This window comes from Dermacentor andersoni, unplaced genomic scaffold (assembly GCF_023375885.2).
Source record: "Dermacentor andersoni unplaced genomic scaffold, qqDerAnde1_hic_scaffold ctg00000467.1, whole genome shotgun sequence".
In the NCBI taxonomy this organism is placed as follows: domain Eukaryota; kingdom Metazoa; phylum Arthropoda; class Arachnida; order Ixodida; family Ixodidae; genus Dermacentor; species Dermacentor andersoni.
The window spans coordinates 41,083-61,972 of record NW_027315151.1 but is presented as its reverse complement, the minus strand read 5'-3'; the positions used below and the strand labels follow the sequence as shown (position 1 = coordinate 61,972).

At 42.5% G+C, this 20,890-nt stretch overlaps 1 protein-coding gene across 3 annotated transcripts; it reads right to left on the bottom strand.

Moving 5' to 3' along the window:
• Positions 1-694: 694 nt before the first annotated feature.
• Positions 695-20,666, bottom strand: LOC126531132 (uncharacterized). 3 transcript variants are annotated; one of them, XM_055070105.2, is made up of 11 exons: positions 19,976-20,666; positions 16,295-16,395; positions 14,555-14,662; positions 11,616-11,769; positions 8,876-8,953; positions 8,750-8,797; positions 8,513-8,590; positions 8,356-8,412; positions 4,508-4,635; positions 2,915-3,128; positions 695-869 (listed from the first exon to the last, which is right to left on the bottom strand). In XM_055070105.2, exons 1-11 carry the CDS (start codon positions 20,154-20,156, stop codon positions 712-714), a joined length of 1,305 nt encoding a protein of 434 aa, XP_054926080.2. In that variant the 5' UTR covers positions 20,157-20,666; the 3' UTR covers positions 695-711. The 3 variants fall into 3 exon arrangements, with proteins under 3 accessions (XP_054926080.2, XP_054926085.2, XP_054926087.2); XM_055070110.2 differs by having other exon boundaries at positions 14,555-14,656; XM_055070112.2 differs by lacking the exons at positions 14,555-14,662; positions 16,295-16,395; positions 19,976-20,666 and adding an exon at positions 12,526-14,534.
• Positions 20,667-20,890: the final 224 nt, after the last annotated feature.

Here is a 20,890-nt window from a genome sequence, read left to right as displayed (position 1 = left end):
TCTGCAAAAAGCACCATTTGCATGCACATCTTGTGGTTTTGCAGAAAACTTCATCCGCGTCTACCAAAAGATGCATCCCTATTGGAAAAACACACATGATGGGCATAGCGGAATCCAGCATCCATCATAATAGTGGATTAATGTAGTGGGCAGCATGCTGGGTGGATGGTGGGCAGTGGGCATGATGGGTGGATGGTGGGCAGCGGGCATGCTGGGTGGATGGTGGGCAGCGGGCATGCTGGGTGGATGGTGGGCAGCGGGCATGATGGGTGAATGGTGGGCAGCGGGCATGATGGGTGAATGGTGGGTGTGGAGGGTAGATGGTGGGCGGTGGCAAGGATCTGGCAAATCATCTCTTAAACCGACGCGAACGGCACACTTTAGGCAGAGAAAACATTGTGCCTGCTCGCGTCTGGACAGTATCGCATTTGAGCGTTGGGCTTGCACCACTAAATATGAGCTGCATAATTTCTGAACTATATACTTGCACCCTGCTGTAAACTGGTTCAGTGGTTAGGGTGAATCGAACTGACCTATAATGTTGATGTTTGCCATGTATGATTTCAGAGCCAAGAAACATGAAAAGCAGCTTGCCCATGGAGAAAAAACAACTTGCAAGTTAGGTCAAACATGTATAATAGGCCTAACAGGCACTATAACACCATGCTTGCAATAAGTGGTGTAACACCGTTGCTTATATATAATCCATTTTTATTGCATATCAACATGCTTTGGAGCTTTGCGCACTCTCTTGCCCTGCCGTGCTGCTTCGGTAAAGAAAGTACGCAAGTACTTCCTTACAGCATTGACGCGATGCTCCCTAGGTGGCTGTGGTGCGGGGTGGAGGTCAATATATTTTGCCAGGCAGTCTGAAAAATATTGCAGAAGTGATGCTCAGTGGTATCCACTTAAACAACATGAGGGGAAAGAAAAAGTGTAGGGTTCAATGAAGTTTCATTTAAGTGAAGGACATGGATTGAGGACATTTCAGTGAAGGATAGGCTGCATATATACCGTATTTACTTGCCTAATGATCACACTTTTCTTGTCAGAAAAATTGACGCAAAGTCAGGGCTGTGATCATTACACGGGTGAAATTTCTTGCGAAAAGAAAAAATTTTTTTTCCTCCCGCGTTTGCTGCGGGACACCAAAACAAAAATGGCGTCCGGCGGAGCAAGCCGAACGCGCTGAACGCGATATTTTTTTCTTCTCGTGAGTGCATTACGTGCATTGAAACAGTTTTTCCTGTATTAATGAATAATATTGGCAAGTTTGCGGCAATAACATAGCCATGTCCACTTTGGGGGGACAGAAGCAGATGGGCGCGCTTAGCTGCCAGTGACATAAAAACACAGGGCCGGCATCCTGCAGAAACTGCGGCATCTGTCTTCACTACTATCCTAATACGGCACGTTTCCGCTAAGGGTGGGTGAATATCTTAGCTGTGTTACAAGCGTCGGCGTATGAACAGGGTACACTTTTAACATATCACTGTAAACGTGGCTACTATCGTTGCCACTCGCGATTTGTTGCATGCCCACGAGTGCAAATGAGAAGAATTGAAAGGCGCCTTTTTTGTTGTTGTTGACCACAACCATTATAAAGCCTACACATAATAAAGGCAAGTTTGGTTGCAGCTTTTATTTAGTTGTGGAAGTGCAGAAAGTGATGAAAGTAATGAAATGAGGCATCTACTTAAGAATGTTTGGTGCGTGCAGACCGCTTGGTTTGTCTTGAGTCGTTCGCAGAGCATTCGGCAGATGGTAAATGCGATCAACATTAGCTACACTTGTCACACGACATATCGCTGCGGCAAGTTCGGGGTGCGATCATTACACGGGAAATAAAAAAAAATGAATTTTGACGACAAAATTCAGGGGTGCGATCATTGCGCGAGTAAATACGGTATGCTGCTTCTTTTGCACAATATGTCTACCTGCGCACAAAAGGTTGCCGAAGAAAAGTGCAGCTATCATATTCTGTGTAATGCTAGGCAATTTGAACTATAGTAGCTTGCTTTTATAGTCTATACCACTAGTCTCCAACTCATCTTTGGCCACGCACTGCATCCAGCCCACATAGCTTCGCTAGGCATGTACGGCACTGTTTTCTCGTCTTTTTCATTAGACTGTACTGCGGAGGACATTTTTAGACTAATGTTACTATAAAAAAAATGTGCACATTAAATCCAAGCAAACAGTGTATAACTAATTGTAAACTGTTTTCACTTCTTAAAATGTCCACAGGCAAGCCATAAATGGGGTATTTGGAGGAAGATATATGTTCAATGCATTCACTGTGCCTTAAGTAACACCCAAGACAAACACAGCAGCTATTGAACAACTCTTCGGGGGGTCACAGCATGCATGATTATGATTACCTAAGTTTGCATTAGCTAGCGAAGGCCAACTTCAGATAGAAATAATGCATTTGAGCCAATGGAAATGTATGAGTGCCAGCTGAAGCTTTCAGAACAGGATCGAATTAACTGGACTAGTTAACGGAAATACATCATATCATTATCATTCCAATGGGCAGCCAGCCAATGTTGCAACCCTATTTAAGTTTATACAGTAGTTCCACTGAGGTGAGTTTTCTATCACTGGAGTCAAGTGTATACATTTTGGTTCTACAGACTTATTTGGGTAGGCCAATTGGTTAACTGATGAGAATTAACATAGCAAAAATAGCTGAGCTACAAGAAATGCTGTAGTGGAGGGCTCCCCCGATTTTTATGACCACATTGGTTTCTTCAGGAATTCCTGAAGAACCCAATGTTCTTGAATTCTTCCCATATTGGAAGCGAGTGGGAGTCAAGCTTGTAGCCTTCATGGTCAGCAGCATAACACCATAGCCACTGCAGGGCAATATGTGTAATAGTGTGAAGAAATGTCTGCTGTAGTATATACTTACTCTTTACCATCTCCACCTTCTCTGGTGTGGCCGGCAGCTTTATTGAGTTCGTGGCCATGCTGCGGCACGCCTGGCCTGTAAGGCTGCGTGTGGCAGCCTCGGAAGGTAGCCAAAAGTGTTTGGCCAGCTCCAAACCGCACTTGGCATCGGATACGTTTTTCATCACAAACAGCCATTTGTCTAATGGCATGAAGGTCTTTTCACCAACTTTTACCTGCATAAAGATAGTGATGAAAAGTAACAATTATTTTTTTGCTAAAATATAACTATCTATAAAGGAGGAGTCAAGTAGATATCCCACAAGACAAGAAAAAAATTTCGCTGCCTAGTAATGTAAAACAGTCATCAGCAAAATAAACTTGCACACACCATTGTAAGCAACAGCCTCAGGAAAAATGCAAAGACGTGGGATCATTCCCCGCCTGTCACAATTTGTTTTTTCATTTATCATTTCTTTAATTCAATTAGTAAGTGCAAGTAATTTCCCCTATGTTTTCTGTTTGTTGGCTTCTCATGATATGATTAATAAATATTGGGCCCCTCAGTTAACCCCCTTTCTTCTCGTTCTTACATAATGACGGTCTCAAATCCGGCAACATTGATGCCTTCATATAGCATGTGCGGGTTTATTGAACAGTTGCTTTCACCCAGAAAGATCATGTACTCGTGACGCCTGCGGCAGAAAGGATGCTCCACATCCGCTGCCAAGGTTTGTGAGTGGTGGCGCTGGCCTACTATGTCGCGCGCCGTAGTAGCTCAATTGGTTAGAGCATTGCATGCATAATGCAACGATGTGGGGACGCTCCCCAGCTGTGGGAAGTTGTTTTTTCATCCACTTTCATTGCCATTAATTTATCATTTCTTTAATTCAATTAGTAAGTACAAGTAATTTTCCTTGTTTTCCTTGGTGTCCTTGTTGGTTTCTCATGATATGATGAGAAGGACTTCTCAGTTAGCCCCGTTTCTTCTTAGCCTCAGGAGGAGGTATACGGACACCAATCCTCATCATACACCCATCAAAAACAGGATTTTTTGCTTTAAAAGGGCGACATCACTCCCTGTATGCCATATGTAGCACATTAAGATTTAACTTCTGCAGTTCCTTGATAATTAATACTAAAGCGAAGCAAAATTGTAGCAGTCTGCTGTTTTTCTGCTGCTAAATTGATCCTAGAAATCATTATCAGCAGAAATATGACATCATAATGGGCAGATTGAAACGGCGGTGTCATTCAATGCAGCAGCTATCTTTAGATGTCTAGTGTACACAAAAAAGAATGTGCCCCTACAATATTATTTGACCAAACTCTGATCACATAACACAAGTTCACAGTACTACTGTGCACTATGCCCATGTGTAAGCAAATGTATAAAGAGCACGCTTTGGATTTTCCCGCTTTAAGGTTTACTAAATTTTCACTGGTGTGTATACAACACAGAACTCCCACAACTTATGAAATATCATTAAACCACACCAAATAAGCGAAACAGCAAATACTGGACAATATTTACAACATGCAGTTAATCCTTGGCAAAAAAAGTTTGACTGTCTGCACTATAATTACAATCACAATAAATCATAAGCAGTGTCACCTGGCCATTGACTTCTTCAAACAAGCCTGTTGGTGCCTGGCTTGCGCTTGTGAAGTGTGGGGGTGTTTCCTGTGCCTGGCTTGAGCTTGTGAAGGCTGGGGGTGCTGCAAGTGCAGGCTGTTGTTTATCTGCGAAATTGGTAGCATTACATCAAAATAAATAGTCGCCATTGTGCTTCTTGAGCTCAAGTGCAATGCTAAAGGACACTGTGTGGGAGCATTATGCCCTTAGAACCAAATACAGTTGAACCCACTCATATCAAATTGCATACACTTACATTGTGAAAAAATGCAATTACAGTAAAACCTCGTTGAACTGTACCTGCCTAAACAGTAGTTTCATTTTAAAAGTAGTAAAATCAAATCCCTGACTCAGCGGCCATTAAACACATTGCGTTTTGTATCTGCACGAACCGTACCAGCTTATTGCGTACGTATCGGTTAGTGCGTAGTGTTTCCACTTTTCATCATGCAATCATGGCGGTGCGTCGTCCTCATTGGACGGCCAGTTAGAACAACAAGTCTCAGAGGTCAGAACAGTCTCCAAGTGCCTTAAGTATTTGCGCGTGAAGCCACATCAACATAATTTCGGCGTCGTGCAAGCGAGGACTCGCGTCATGCCAAAGCTCAGATAAAAAATACCGGGTGCTCAGCATAGAAGAAAAATTGGACATCGTGCCATGAAACGTGGCATGAAGTTGGTGCTGGCACACGACAGGCATCTACTGTTGACTACGGTTTGTGGCATTTGGAATGCAAAGAAGTTGTGAAAAAATGACGGCTACAAGGTTCAGTTTTTCGCCATCGTTCCCAAAGTGTCACCTACCGACGGTGATGAGGACGACAGCGTGAGCGATTCAGACCTGACAGTAGCAGAAGCTGCACGTTATGTCAGCGTCATGAATGCAATTGTACTGACAAGAACAGCACCCGTGCATGGAGGATATGCAGCGCCAACAAGGAATCTGCCATGTGAGTGTTTGCCGAGAAAAGGGGGCTGGCCGAAAAGGTGACTCGCAGCTTCAGCAAGCTTGAGGCTGCCGTCGTCGCTGCTAGGCCAGGTCATCAAACGAAAATGAAAACAGCAGACTTTTGTCGTGCGAAGTGAATAAATACTGCATGTTTTTGTCCTTTCATCACACTCTTTCTGAGTTCCGTTTTTGACAGCTAAGTGGGCAATCTCACACTATTTTTGTTAAGCAGTACTACCGTTTAGTACATACTTTTTCCACGCTCCGACCAACTATGGTTTAATGAGGTTTCAGTGTAAAAGCATAGCCCAATTGTGGCATTATGCTGAACTCCATTAGTCGGCAAATTTCATGTATTTCCCCTCTTGTTTATGTGCTTGTACGCATATTGTGCTTCATTTGAATGCAACTATATGCATTAACTAGCTTTTCAACATCCTAGCATCCTCAAAGTCGCTGAGAGAACTCTGCTAAGGTGTGACTGCTTTGATGCAAGCATTAAAATCGTACAGAACATAATGGGATGTTCCCAAGCTTAGTTGACAATGTTGTAGTTTGCACAAGGCCCTGAGAAGATGATACATGTCTTATACTTCATTGTAGCTGATTTTTCAGAGCAGCTGCCACATTTAATTTGTGTGGCTAAGAGTATTTCTGATGAAATAATGTGGCCCTCGCAAGCTCTATTAGCATGCGACACTTCTGCTGCGGATTCACGTAAAAGAGTACTAAAACAACTGTGGATCTAATTTTTCTTGCATTATCAGATAGATAAAATTTTTTTAATTGTCAGGTTTTACGTGCCAAGACCACCATCTGATTATGAGGCAAGCCATACTGACAGAGTCTGCATTAATCTGGACCATCCGGGGTACCTTAATGTGCACCTAAATCAAAGTACATGGGTGTTCTTGCATTTCACCCCAATCAAAATGCGGCCGCCGTAGCTAGGATTTGATCCCCTGACCTTGTGCTTAGCAGCACGACAGTATGGCCACTAAGCAACCATGGCTGGTTTATTAGACAGCTGTCGACTCATGCAAAAAAGTTATGCATGGCATAATTTCTTGAATAAGCTAAACATCACCCTTTATACCTTTTTTTAAGATGACCATTTCAGAATGTGCACCAAATGGAGGGCAGTTTCTTGTCAAAGAAGGTCTGCTTACAAAGCATCTTTGCATGTGATGAAATTAAGAGACGGTGGTTCACATGTTCATCAGTCAAGTCCACTGGTTGCAAGCTACACAATGACCATGTATTTCAGAAAGCTTAAGTACCGAATAAACCACTGCGCTCTTTCACTCTGCACTTCCCGGCTTTAAACAAGGAATGATGAGCTCGGTCCCCTATTGTTGATTCTGCCAAAATGCACAGCGCCTTTTATCTTTGGCACCTTTCTCTCCTATTATCCTGTTTGAAGGTTTTTACAAGGATGATCACAATTCAGCTGTTACTACTGCATCAGTGATACCTTGTAATCACATCCAATGTTCATGACGTACAAAGGTCCCTTGTAAGCGAACGCTTCAGCAAAAAATTTCATGCGTTCTTTTAATTCATCGAATTAAAATATGTCATTTAGGAATTGCACGTTTAAGGAACTGCGTCACACCCACTGATTACAAAGTCGGTGGCTATGACACACAAATTTTGTGTCAGTTACCCTTTTAAGTATACATGCAACTGTAACAGAAGTAGCGGCAGAGAGTCATCTATAAATGACACACTTCTGATCAAAGAAGCAATGAAATGAAAGCCGCACAATGTCACAAGATGACAAAAGAGGCAAAAAGCTGGAGGTGTGGGGGGAGAATGGCAAAAAGTAAGTGCAGAAGTGCCAAACTTTAATTGATGGCCTTATTTTTATTCATTGATAGGCTTTACATAAGTGCCACCTGTTGCATCACCTGGTCAAGTAGTATAATTCCATTCTTTGCCACAAAAAACACTAAGAAGTACTTTAACCTTTATAATAGGAATAAAACAACCAAAATGGGATTGTCAATATATAAGATACTGTGCGCAGTCTGCAATTATGTCTACACTAGTGAAAGCGGAAATTTTTAGCAGTGCCTAAAGGAGCACATGAATGATGTGAAAAAAAAAAAAAAAAAGTCCCTTCCAGTGCACTTGCTGAAGACGTAGAATCCACGTAACACAATTTCAACTGGAGCCAAGCTTCAGTCATCGCCTAAGAAAAGAACTGGACGAAGCGATAGTATCTGGAATCCCTGACAATGCAAACAACCGCACACACGCTTAATCGAAATGATGGCAATCTCCCGCCAACATGCGCAAGATGCCTGAAACGATTTTTTTTATGTGGATTTAAGCTGAAGGTTTTGTGCCTCTCAGCTCAATGAACAAGGCTTCCGTGTGGAAGCTGAAATGCATAAGAATTTTTAGACAACCCCATTTTGGTCAGCATTATGTTTTTATTCCTATTATGCGGTTACTTTCAGACTAGACGAGATTTCGTCAATCTTGATTTACTTTAACCTTCATTTCAAAAACCTTTGAAAATAGGTTTCTTTTGTTAAGTTTGTCAAGCTGTAAATTTAGATTAGACAGGCCCAGTACATTTAGATTGGCCCATATCAGACTCGCCCAACATCTAGGATGTGCAATGTGTTGCAGTTATTGCGCATCCTAGACATTGTAAACTGCACGTATGCTATTTTTTGCCTTTGGATTTGCTGTTTTGTTGCTAAATTACACCCACATAATGTTATTGTTGATCCAGAACAATAGGATAGAACAAAGGCAATAGTATAACTGCAATTCTGCTTTGTCTAAGTACATGCACTAAACAAGGATGTGGTGTCAAGTAATAGCATCCACTTCCTGAACACAAAAAAGCACGCTCAACACTCACCACTGGATGCAGAACAATGTCCCGCGATGGGGCCACCTTCCACAGGGGCATCAATGCCTGCACAAATAATGAGAGTCATCCAAATATGTGAAAAACAAAGATAGTACTAATTATGTCATCCTTCCTTGCAACACTGAAGAATGCAGCCAATACTCACCAGAAGATGCAGCAAGATCCTGCTCACTACAGGGCATGTCAAAGGCATCAATGTTGGGCACGTCAAAGGCATCAATGCCTGCATAGAAAATAGATATGCGAGTGAGCAATGTAACTTTTTTTCTAGAAAATACAAAGCAAAAAGAAATACTGTTCACCATCTCCAAGTATAGTGGACTACAGCTCAACTAGATATAGCTATCCAAGTAGCAGCCAATAACAGAACACTTGAACATACCTGCATCATTTGCCCTCTCTGGCACCATTTCCTTGGGTAGCCCAGTGCCTGTAATGGCACAAAACGCAGTTGAGTGACTAGTATATTATGAAATTGGGACATTCAAGGGCAGAAAGAAAGCATTACCTGCATCTAAAGAGCAGGGCATCAAATACTCTGCGATGACTTCACCATCCAGCCTTTCTGCTGTGGCTCGGGCTACCTCTAAAGAAAAAATTCCAAAAAGAAGAACCCTATTACTATTTCACAATAACACAGCCCTCTATAATAATATAATTCTAAGCTTTTCTGTCCCTTGAAAAAGCCTTCATGGAGAGATAGCGATCAAATAGTTTAGCTGTTATTCTATAAACAGCCTCTTGGGACCATTCACGTAAATGTTACTGCCTATGCAAGCATGAAATAACTCTATATACCAGTTCATTCTAAAACAGTAAGCTGGGCAAGTTGGTATGTATGCATTGTAGGAAACCAGTGCAAAGAGACAGAAACCAAGTGAAAAACACATGACATTTCACTGAACCTGCAACTAAAGGTGAGGTAGAAAAGATGAACTCCAAGAAGACCTGAGCACCATTCCACATTACAGAAAATCAAAACAACTTGATCACATTCATTTCTGGATACGGATGATAAATTGGTACAAAAGAAACCATGAAACAATTTACAGCAAAAATTATTCACTATTACAATTACTTGATGAGTAATTGATTTGCAAGACTGTCCAAACTGAAAACTCCCTGCAGCTTATCAAAAACACTAGTTTTGGCTCCACACTAAGTTTCCAGTGCATAAGTTTTTAGGCAGCCAATTCAGTATTAAAAATAATACATTGGGCTTTTCAGGGTTAAATACATACATGCAAAATTACATGCTGAATCAAAAAGAGGGCTGACAGATGGAGCAGCGCACATGCGATATAAAGGTTGTAAACAGGGATGAAGTGCCTCAGAAAGGCTGGTCAACCTTTCAATAGGAGGACCTATGTTCATCAAAGGTGCCCTCGTTATCTTTGGCAGGTTAGCTTTAACGGGTTAGTGGAGTGACATTAGGTGTGGTCGTTTTTGTTGGCAGCTGGCTGTAAAGGAAGAGACCGAGAAGAAAATGACCACTGTCGTTTGATGTCTTTAGGCACAGTTTCTAAGACGAGGGGACAAGAGTGGGAGAGTGAAATTCATAGCCCCAAACTTCGTGTCGCCATCTTAACAGTTTAAAAATTACCTGACACATTGCTGCTATGCAAGTCAAGTCATTCTTTCAACTTGTGTCTTTTTGTTACTCACACACTGACCTGCTCTTCTATAACCACAAACGCATGCCACCTAAGACACCTCTGAAGGCTCACTAAGTCTCACTCCCCCAACACTGAACCGTCTTAAATCCTCCAATTTTTTTTTTGCCACCTTCCCACTTTCTTACTCTTGTCCCCTCATCTTAGAAACCACGCCTAGAGATGTCAAATGACAGTGCCCATTTTCTTTTCAGTCTCTTCCTTCCAGCCAGCCGCTACTGACTGCACATGACGTCACTCCATTACCCCATTAAAAGTTACCTGTCTAGGATGACGAGGCCACCTTTGACGAACATACATCCTATTGAAACATTGGCCAGCCTTTCTGAGGCACTTTATCCTTGTTTACAACCTTTATACTACATGATCCATGCTGAGGAGTTTCCAAATTGCAGGCCAAGGTTAATCAGACACTAAAAGCAAGACATACAACCACTGCAGCTGGAACCTAACTGCTCAAGTCAGTGAGAGCTTCAATAAATGTATAAACATTCCTTCTCATGCATGTTTAACTAGGGCCTACTGGCGCATTTGTCTCCCATTCTTTCAATCTAGGAAGCCCCTATCCATAACGAGTGCCTTTATTTTTCGAAACAATCGTGTTCTGGAACACACATTTGCCTGCAATTCTCTCAATGCAGAAAGCCCCTATCCAACACAAGTGCCTTTATTTTCAACACAATCACTGTTCTGGAACACATTTATTTCCTCAATTAACACAATCCTGATATACTGGACTTCTCTTGATTTGACATTCTGCGCATGCTTCTTCAGGCTTTCATTTATATGCTTCCGCTTTGGCCAACATATACATTTCTAAATATTAAGGCAAGTAAACAGATAACATGAGTTCAATAAGAAACAAAAGCTGACACCTGCAATGAACTTGCCACTTCCTTCATTACCTCCCCATGGACCACATCGAGCTGCTTTCTCTTTGGAAAAGATGTGGTGTAATTTAAGAGAAAAGAGCTTGAAGTGGGGAGTTTGTTCTTTGTTATCCCAAAGAACATGAAAAATGCTGAAGTATATAAATTAATACATAAATAAAATTTCACATAATCGTACAACTGGCGGCACAGCACCTTGCTGCGAAGTTTTCTACACACCGGCTGCCCACAAATAGCAGTTACCGTGAACTAGAGTCCACGCTGCAGCATATTAGCTCTACCCTGCACAACTGCAAAATTTTCCTGTTGGTGAAAGAAATATGATCAAGTGATATTTCTGCTGCTGCAGCCATCTCACCGCCGTGCCGCACCGCCCCGAATGCATCCCTCATGTTCCAAAGTACGGCTCATTTACCATTATAAATTGGTTTAACTATACTCATGAAAAGAAACAAAAAAAAGACACCTATATGCGTCAGTTTCAAGGAAACTTTAGAATAGTATTTCAATCCTACACATTTTCATCACGAAACTGCATAAAAACCTGCCAATATAGTTTTCATTTTTTTATAAGGTAATCAGCGTTACTGTAACCCAGGATACTCATCTGTGTTGGAATGTTATTGAGGTGAACCCAGCAAATCTGTTATCTTTATAGACAAAAAAGGAAAGGGCCCATCCTCACCAATTTTGTCCAGCAGAGCACTTGTCAGCCGTTGATTTAACGATGCTGCCTCCCGAAGTTCTTTTTTAAGTCTTTTATTTTCTTGGTCCTTCTTCTCTAGTGCTTTTCTAAGTTGCACAATAATTCCATCTTCAACCTGTGGTTCCTCGTTCTCCTGAAACACCAAGAAAATTAATTATCCCAGAGAGATTTACATGATATTCAAGAAAACGCCCAGTTAGGCTTAGCAAACAAACCGTCGAAGCAGAAATCGGTGGTTACTTTTATAAATTATGTGAAGTAATGTGTTCAGCAGAATTCGCTTACATTCACAACTAGTTCAATATTTAGAAATTGATTCCACATAGTGTTCTAAACGAAAGCTCTCCACTGATCATGACATACATAAGGCTTTTGGTATAATAACACAGAGGGCATGGGAGAAATTTGAAGTGAACCACATTGAAAGTGCATTTCTGCCATTGATTTCTGCACAATGGGACTGACATCGAAGGTTCCTGCCGAGATTGCTTTACAACAGCTTGCTGAATTTTGGGTGTATATCCCTTGCAGGTGCCCATGAAGACGGTGCTAAAAAACAATGGTAGACAAAAAATATAACATATGTCACATACATTTTAAAAATATTCTGATTGCACATGTGCCAACTCTTTGAATAATGTGCACATTGCATCCGTAAAAGGAGTTGTGAAGCAGATGTCTTAGAGGAGTACTGACACAAAAAAAATCCACGTGGTTTTTTTTCTGCTTTAATAAGTAGTTAATGACCCAATAATCACGGCACGAAACCTCATTTACTTCAGAGCGCGACAGGTAATTGTTTGCAGTCTTTTTTTGTAGCGACCAGTCGAAGTTTCGGTTCCAGAGAGCAACGAGACGGGACCAACGGGAATGTAAACAAAGTGGTCACCTGTTCGCAAAAAGCCATGACGTATGCTCTGACGCGCAGCCAGCGTGCGTGACCAACTTGCTGAATATTGTCGTGCGACTGCCGCATCGGTCGGGCGACCGCAGCCAATGACAGCGCCGGTAGCGTGAACGTCATGGCCACGTGGTAGAGCCGGCGGGGTGGGGCCGGCGAGCGGGCACCTCGCCGCTCCGACTGGTTTTTTTTCTCTCCCTGGTCGAAACGCTGGCCTCTTTCGCCGCTGACGGCGGCATATAAATGGGCTACAATTTGTTTCTGACACGAAATAACTTCTAGAATAAAGTGACCTCGAAAGAGTGCGAGTTATAAAACGTTGTGCGAAATAGTAAATCGTTGGCGTGATTTCTACTCGGACACGGCAAGCGCAGACGCGCCAGCAATCGTCTGTACACGAAGCGGCTCGCCTGACTGGCCTGTTTACTCATCGCTACTAACGGCACCGGGAAAACTAACCGTATTTTCACTTAAGAGAAACATAAATGTTCAGGCATTGATTGTGCTGGCGAATTTAGGCGCTTTATTACGAGCTGCGGACACATCGCAAGGACCCTCGGCCCCGGATAGACGGCCGGCGAGCTAGGCCTACATCCTCTCCCAGCGATCGCAAGCTCGCTTGGCATGCTCGTTCGCTTCTGTCGGCGCCAATGAAATCAAATGTGCTGCAATTTAAGCGTGACATTACTGTGTACACGTTGTGCCGACTAACATAGGCGCTTCGTTATACGAGCTGCAAGCGATAGTGTCACAAGTGCAACCGGTGTCGGATTCGATACGAGGATTCGATGGCCCAGCGAGCTATGCCTGACGGCTGCTGGCTATCGGCGGCTGTCAACGGATCCGATACTGCTAACGCGGCCTTGCGGAAACACGTCTACAGTGCTCGCATAGACGTGTTTATATTGTCATCGTTTGTTTCAAACAAGATAGCTGAGCAAATACGGTTGCTTTCACTTTTTGTTCGAAGTTACGCAGCATTCCGAACTTCCACGCAGGGGCGCCGGTTCTGGGCCGTCGCTCGCTCATTCGTACCATGTGTCCCGAATCGCCGCACGCGGCAAGTCGCACACGACGCGCCGTACTACAGATCGCACGGAAAATCGCGCCATGTGTCTCGCGCTTTAGACGTGGCCAATCACTTAGCGACTCAGATATTGCGGCCGGCGATGGCGAGGACGAACCTCAACAAAACCCTCGCATCAGCCACAATCAATGGTAAGACACAACAAATCGGCGTTGAACGTTGTGGCAGCACAGTCAAGCTGATAGTGTGGGAAATATCCCCATGGACACGACAAAAACTGCAGTTGCAGCGATACGGAGAGCGTCCCACTACAAGTACAACAGCTAGAACAAGCAACAACAGAGAAGAGCACATGTAAGCCGCATGGCAGCCAACGAAAATTCGTGACGTAGCCACATGACGTAGCGTTTTCTTGGCTATTTACAATCCCGGTTGATGTCAATGTCGCGAGGTGCTCTGTTTTGCGGCTGGCTGCGCGCACGTACTTTAAAATTGATTTTAAATATGTTCTAAGCGATATTCGCCGCTGATATTTTATAGACGATGTGCGTGTGACCAACTAAATCGATCTCGCAAGTTATCTCGACTTCAAATTTTTGTGTCAGTGCTCCTTTAAAGCTTGCTCTCAGTGCAAGCATGTCATGATGCATGTTTACTAATTACGTTGTTTTCGGCTTGTTTTGCGTCAGACGTGTTTTCCAAGTATGCTGGACATGAAATAGGTGTTTTCATTTATAGAAACTTGTCTTTCCAAATGTTACCTAAGGTTTCTGAAATTATATATAAATAAGAAAACCAATAGTTAGAAACATGGCTGAATAATCATGAACAATATTCCCAAGGCACAACAAATGACACTTCTTGAAGCAAAACCAACCATTACTTACATCTCAGTAAAAAATAATTTTTTAAACCATGCTGCATGTCCCCTTAGACATACTGTGCTAACCAGATTGGAGTGCCAACAAAATGATCCCAACAGGTACAAACCTGTGATTCTGCTCCATTGTCCGATTGAGCAATTATGCGCTCGTGCAAAATGCTGGCGGCTTCCAGCCTCTTCCTTTTTGTTGTCCTGCTTGTGGGCTGCTCCTGCAACTTGATGGTGGAATATTTGGGTAATCTCGGGTAAGGCTGACCAAACAGTAATAAACAGTTGCAATTTTTTTACGCTTTTAATGCCACTGAACCCCTGATTTTGAAATGCATCCTACCAAATCTCATTAAAATACTGAAGAATCACAAAACATATGTAAAGGTGAAGTGCAGTGTTTGTGCACTAAGCTATGTCAAGGTTTGGTGATGCATAATGTCATCATCATCATCAGCCTATTCATGTCCACTGCAGGACGAAGGCCTCTCCCTGCGATCTCCAATTACCCCTGTCCTGCGCCAACCAATTCCAACCAGCACCTACAAATTTCCTAATTTTGTCGCACCACCTAGTCTTCTGCCGTCCTCTACTGCGCTCCCTTATCTTGGTGCCTGTTCTGTTACCCTAACGGTCCAACGGTAATCTAGTCTGCGCATTACATGACCTGCCCAGCGACATTTTTTTCTCTTAATGTCTATTAGAATATTGTCTATACCCGTTTGCTTTCTGATCCATACTGCGCTCTTTCTGTCTCTTAAGGTTACGCCTAGCATTCTTCGTTCCATCGCCCTTTGCGCAGTCCTTAACTTGTTCTCAAGCTTCTTTGTCAGCTTATTCTCAGCTTATTCCTTTCTGCAAATTCTACCAGCATCTCACCTCTAGCGTTTCTAGAATCGACACAGTAGTTGCCAATTGCTTGTTCACCCGCCTGCTTTTTCCCCACTTTTGCATTGAAGTCCCTCATTCCTACTGTATACTGCGTTTGCACTTTCCTCATCGCTAATTCAACATCTTCATAAAACTGATCTACTTCCTCATCGTCGTGACTGGATGTTGGAGCTTATGTTTGTACTACCTTTAATTTATACCTTTTATTGAGTTTGATTACGACTACTGCTACCCTCTCATTGATGCTGTAGAATTGATCAGACATTCATAAAAATGTAGCAGGAGCCCAAGGTCAACTTTAAGAAAAGTTCTGGAGAGTGGGCAGGTATGCATGTAGCAATGAAATGGTTATTATCCCATTGTCCTGTCACTCTTGCTGTAATAAGCCAGTGCCACTATATTAAGTGATTGATAAACCACATAATTAACTTATAACATTCCACTTTGCAACTCCTTCCAGTTAAAGGTAGACAAAGTTTGCAGAAGAATGTGCCCCTGCAGGCCCAACATACATTATTATAAAATCCAATGCACACGCAGAAGGCTGATGGCCAGAAAAATTATCTGACATGTTGTGCTGTGTGCATAAAGTTTGCAGCAATATCATCAAACATCTTTCTCAATTTTACTGTGATACACATCCCTAAACTTCAAGCAAACTTAGAAAAATAGCAACAGAATGCACAAATGCTGCACACCACCTTCACATGACCTATAATTTTTCATGCACAAACCAACCAAATTTGTCAGTCACCCTGAGCTCTTTTCCTACCAAGGTCATTACCAAGGTCACCTAATGACATTACCTGAAATCACTCAACAAATAAAGACTTACAGTGACATTCAAGTTATTTGCTTATTTCATCACAAACAAGGATTCAATAGATGCTCAGTGCTACACCAAATTTTCTACCATATTGTGTACTACAATAAATTAATCTATAGCTTTAGCACATAGTAAAACCCACTTCTTTCTTCCTCGATGATGTCTCCTCTTCATCCGCTTCAATTAGCCTTGGAAATGGCTCCCGCATGCTTTTTATTTTGAGTCGCAGGGAGTCCAGACCACCTAGGTAAAAAGCAATACACTTTTACCAGTGACATGTATCGGAATATTTTTAACATATAAAAATGAAATGATAAAGAGCACAGCAAAGTCTAGACTAAAAGCACAACCTATATAATAACCATTGTATATCATTGTAGAATGACTTTAAAGTTCCATTGCCTGTGCTCGTTTACAGCTGTTGTACAACGCCCGGTTCTCGTCATACAACAGCTCCAAATAAGCACAGGCACAGGAACCTTACTCACAAACAATTGGCTACACCCAGTGGTTAAGGACCAGGAGGCAGGTGTGCATCTATTAGATAGCCGCATAATCAGTGTCTGCAGCTTTATTTGTTTAAATGTGTGCCTGTGTGATCATCACTGTGGATACAACTGCAGCTATGTATGCCCGAACATTTGGTTAAACAAGACAAAAGGGGTTAACCGAGGGGCCTGATTTTTATTTGTCATATCACAAGAAGCCAACAAACACTGACACCAAGGACAACATAGGGGAAATTAGTTGTGCTTAGTAAATGAAATAAAGAAACAATAAATTAATGGAAATGAAAGTGGATGAAAAAACAACTTGCTGCAGGTGGGGAACGATCCCACAACCTTCGCATTTTAAGATCGAGAGATAATCAATTGCAAGCGATGAAATGTTTCATGGTGGCCCTCAGTGGCCTTTACCTACAATATGGCACACCCCTCGCACAACAGAAGCAACCCACTGTCGTTATGGCGAAGCACGCATTGTTCACGAAACCTATCAGTTCACTACAAGTTCGAACTGAAACCACGAGGCAGTTTTTTGCAGCGTCAACTGTAATGCCTAAAGCATACTCGAGGTACATAAGTGCAGCTTAGGCTGCCTAGAAAAGCAAAAGTCAAGCACCTTCCACCTCACTATGTCTCGATCGAGTGTTGTTTAATTGGAGAACTATTCGCTTCATCAGTACATAAAAGAAAATCTCGCAAACCTTCTTAAGCAAGGCATCACAAGTCTTACATGTCTCACTTGAGTTTTGACCCTGCACCGGGGAATTAAATTCAATATGTCCCATATTACTAATGAATGATGCTTCAGCTTCTTTCTCGCTGCAGCCACTTGGTCCGAAAAGTACACCTCACTAAAAAAATTTGGACTGCGCAACCTGTGTCAGTTTGCCAAACAGATTCATCGTGTATATTTCTCAAGCAGCAAACACCAGTAAATTGCTCAAGTGAGTTGAACATGCACCATGGAAAAGGAAATATACATTGGTGCATTCCCTTTCGTATTCTGCAAACAGCTGTAAGCTTCAATTAATTAGCTTTACTTAAAAAAACTGCCCCTTAAAATAAACGTGTGAAGAACCGCCTAATTTTCAGAAGCAGTTAAAGAAGCAAGTGGTGCTGGTAGAATCTAAACTGCACTGTTAAGTCCTCGTGTTACTGCCGAGTGTTGCTGTGAAGAAATGCAAAAATTCAATATTATACCATGAACTACTCGTCATGAGCAAACCTGTTTTAGCGAATTAAAATCAAGGTAACTGTTGTTGAAGTCGTACAAGGTCAGCGTTTGTGACATACCTGCTGAACCGCTAGAGGTATGGTATGGTCTACATGGTGCAGCCACCTGGTAGCATGAGCTCAAACAAACACAGTAGCTGTAATGAACTCTATTCTACTTTGCTGCTGATGTAATATTTCCTCAGGTGCGTAATCATGAACACATTGTTTTTGTAAATATTTTACACTTGTTTAAAGAAATATTAGGTATTTGTTACTTGTAAGCTCTGTGCCACCAGGTGGCTGGGCCATGCAGACCGATCAGGCAGCTCACGTACGTCTACACTAAAGTTTCGTCATCAGCTTCAATGTATGCCTCCACCGATCCGTCGAAATGCCCATCACGCCTGTGGTTACCGGAATACTGGACACACTTGGTGCTGTGACAGAATGCTCGCAATGCTTTGCTGCTTCGATAGCTCTCCCTTAGGGTCGACTGCCAAGCTGCTGGCGGAGAGGCTTCATGCACTTGGTTTTAGAGAACCGGAAGTAGACACGATGTGCTATCATGACGCAGCACCAGTGAAAGTGGAGCTTAGCCCCGATGCCTCGGCAAACAAGTTGGAGAAAATGCATGGCCATGGAGGAGGGTAACTTGTAATCATCCGTAGCTCCCTTAATATGAGACGCTTCACACAAACTGTGGTGCGAATGGTTTACTATAGCTGTACCCTAAGCATCTACAAAATTTGTCCAAACCGTTTCAGGGGCGCTTTAATGAAATTCTGGTGTTTCATGTGCCAAAACCAGGATATGACTGTGAGGCGCACCATAGAAGGAGACTCTGGGTTAATTTTGACCACTCTGGCTTTCTTAACATCCACACAATGCACAGTTTAAGGGCATTTTTGCGTTTCATCCCCCATCGAACTGTCACGGCCAGTATTATGTCATGTGACCTTGGGATCAGCATCCCAATGATGAAGCAACTACACCACCTCGATGGATCTTCCAAAGTAGTGGTGCACAGTGATGAAAACATACGGAGCACTGTAGTGGCTGTGACGACACTAAGAGAAAGGGCAGCTATGACAAACATATCACGTAGGCTATGCTTAACAAAGACCACCAGGTGTACCAGTGTAAGGAAATTGGGCCAAAATGGTTTCTTTTTTTCTGTTTGCTCCTAAACACAACTTTGTTCAAGTTCATTTCTGAGCAACAGCTTTTGCAAAACTAAAGTGAGCACTAAAATTCTGTAGCGGTATTGAGAAAATGCTGTTGCATCACAAAGGCACTCGAAGGCATTTCACAGAGGCAAAAGAAATTAAATATTTGAACCAGCAAGCGCGTTTGCGACATTCATTTCGATCATATTGCTCTTTACCAAACAAAAATCAATTTGCAAGGAACTTATGAAACAAGTACTAGCAGCGAACTTAAAGTATACAATTGGAATACTTACTACCAGCTGGAAGCGGTATTACAATGACACCAACACACGCGGAAAAGCAACTTAATACAGTACAAGTTATTCACAAGCGTCGGCGAACAGTACAGTGATGCTGACACTTAATAGTTAATAACTGAATTCAGTTAAGGCCAATTTAGTAACATGCAAAACTATGATAAAGAATTAAAGTATAGTTGGCAATCTGGCCTTCACAGACTGCTAGAATTGTACGGTACATAAAGTAATATGAGGGCAGGTAGCGTTTCTTTAGACAAGCACGCAGGTGCAACGTTGTCGAGACCCACGGCCATGTATTTCATGCATGCACACGTGCTGGCATAAGAACAGTTGCGTGTGCAAACAATAAATTGTGAATGTTATACTTAATGCACACGGGACACTTTCGGCCCCGATCGGGCTCGACAGCGATCGAAAGTGCCCGTGTCACACCCGCATTACAAATGACATGCGTCGCCGGCTAGATCAGCAATACTGGCACGTGCAAGGAACACGACATAGCACACGTCAGTTCGCGACGGCAACTAAGCGAAAATCTACATTTCACATACATCCAGCCGGCAAGAAATGTAGTTGACCATATCCGCAACATAAAACCATCAAGAGAGGTGAAAATTTTGCAGGGCACACTCACCTGCCAGAGCGACAACAAAGGCTGGGTAATATCCTTGAATGTCACCGTCCTCGCTCCGCCAGAACGCCTGGACGGTTTTCGCTTTGTCGAAATCTTCTTCAGATTTCGGGGAAAAAACTTTGATGAGTCGGGTGGGCAAAATAGCCCGATATTTATCGTGGTACTTCACGTACGCCAGCATCGTAGCTTATTGTTGCCCAACCGTGCTGTACCAACCGCAGTGACCTCGGATTGATTCGGCTACGTTCGGCTACAGCACCACGTTACAACCGGCTTCGTCATGGCGTATGGACGAAAGAAAACAACTCCGTGGCGAGAAAGTGCCTTCAAGAAGAAGTTCGCTTGCCGATCTTCAACGAGTAGCAAAGTCATCAATTCATTTTTTTTTGTCTGCGCCCAAAATTAGGTGACACAGGCTACATATTGTCTGCAGACATAATTTTCAAGCGAAATGTATATATGGTGGTGCCGTACAAATGTTGTGTATTCTATGTTAAACGCAATCGCTTAACGAATTGCAAGTGTGTTAACATAGCCGCAAAATATTATCAAAGTGTAGCAAGCATTGACTAAAGTACGCGTTTAGACGAGTGTTATGCATAAACAAACGTGACCAAGAATCCTGCAGTGTGTTCCTTCCTGGGTTTTTATTCGGAAAGCGACCGCGTTTACGTTTTGCCGAATGAAATAAATAAACGCCCGTTAACAGCTGGAATCTTTGCACTCAGTTTGTTTTCTGGTGTTTTAGTGAGCTGTTACAGGTTAATAAGTGTCTTGGTACAGTTTTATCAGTTTGTGTGTGCATATATATATATATATATATATATATATATAGTGGCGAATAATTCTTGCCCCCGATATGCGCTGTGTCTCTTCCGTTGAGAAAGTCATCGTAGTTGGGGCCATTGTTGTTAA

Bases quoted from the DNA above. Each gene is read 5' to 3' on its own strand.
- LOC126531132 (XM_055070105.2), bottom strand. From the start codon at position 20,156: ATGCTGGCGTACGTGAAGTACCACGATAAATATCGGGCTATTTTGCCC. The intron at 8,954-11,615 runs GTGAGGATGGGC...TTTTTTCTTTAG, and splicing joins TGCTCTGCTGGACAAAATTG to AGGTAGCCCGAGCCACAGCA. The intron at 8,413-8,512 runs GTGAGTATTGGC...TTATTTGTGCAG, and splicing joins GGATCTTGCTGCATCTTCTG to GCATTGATGCCCCTGTGGAA.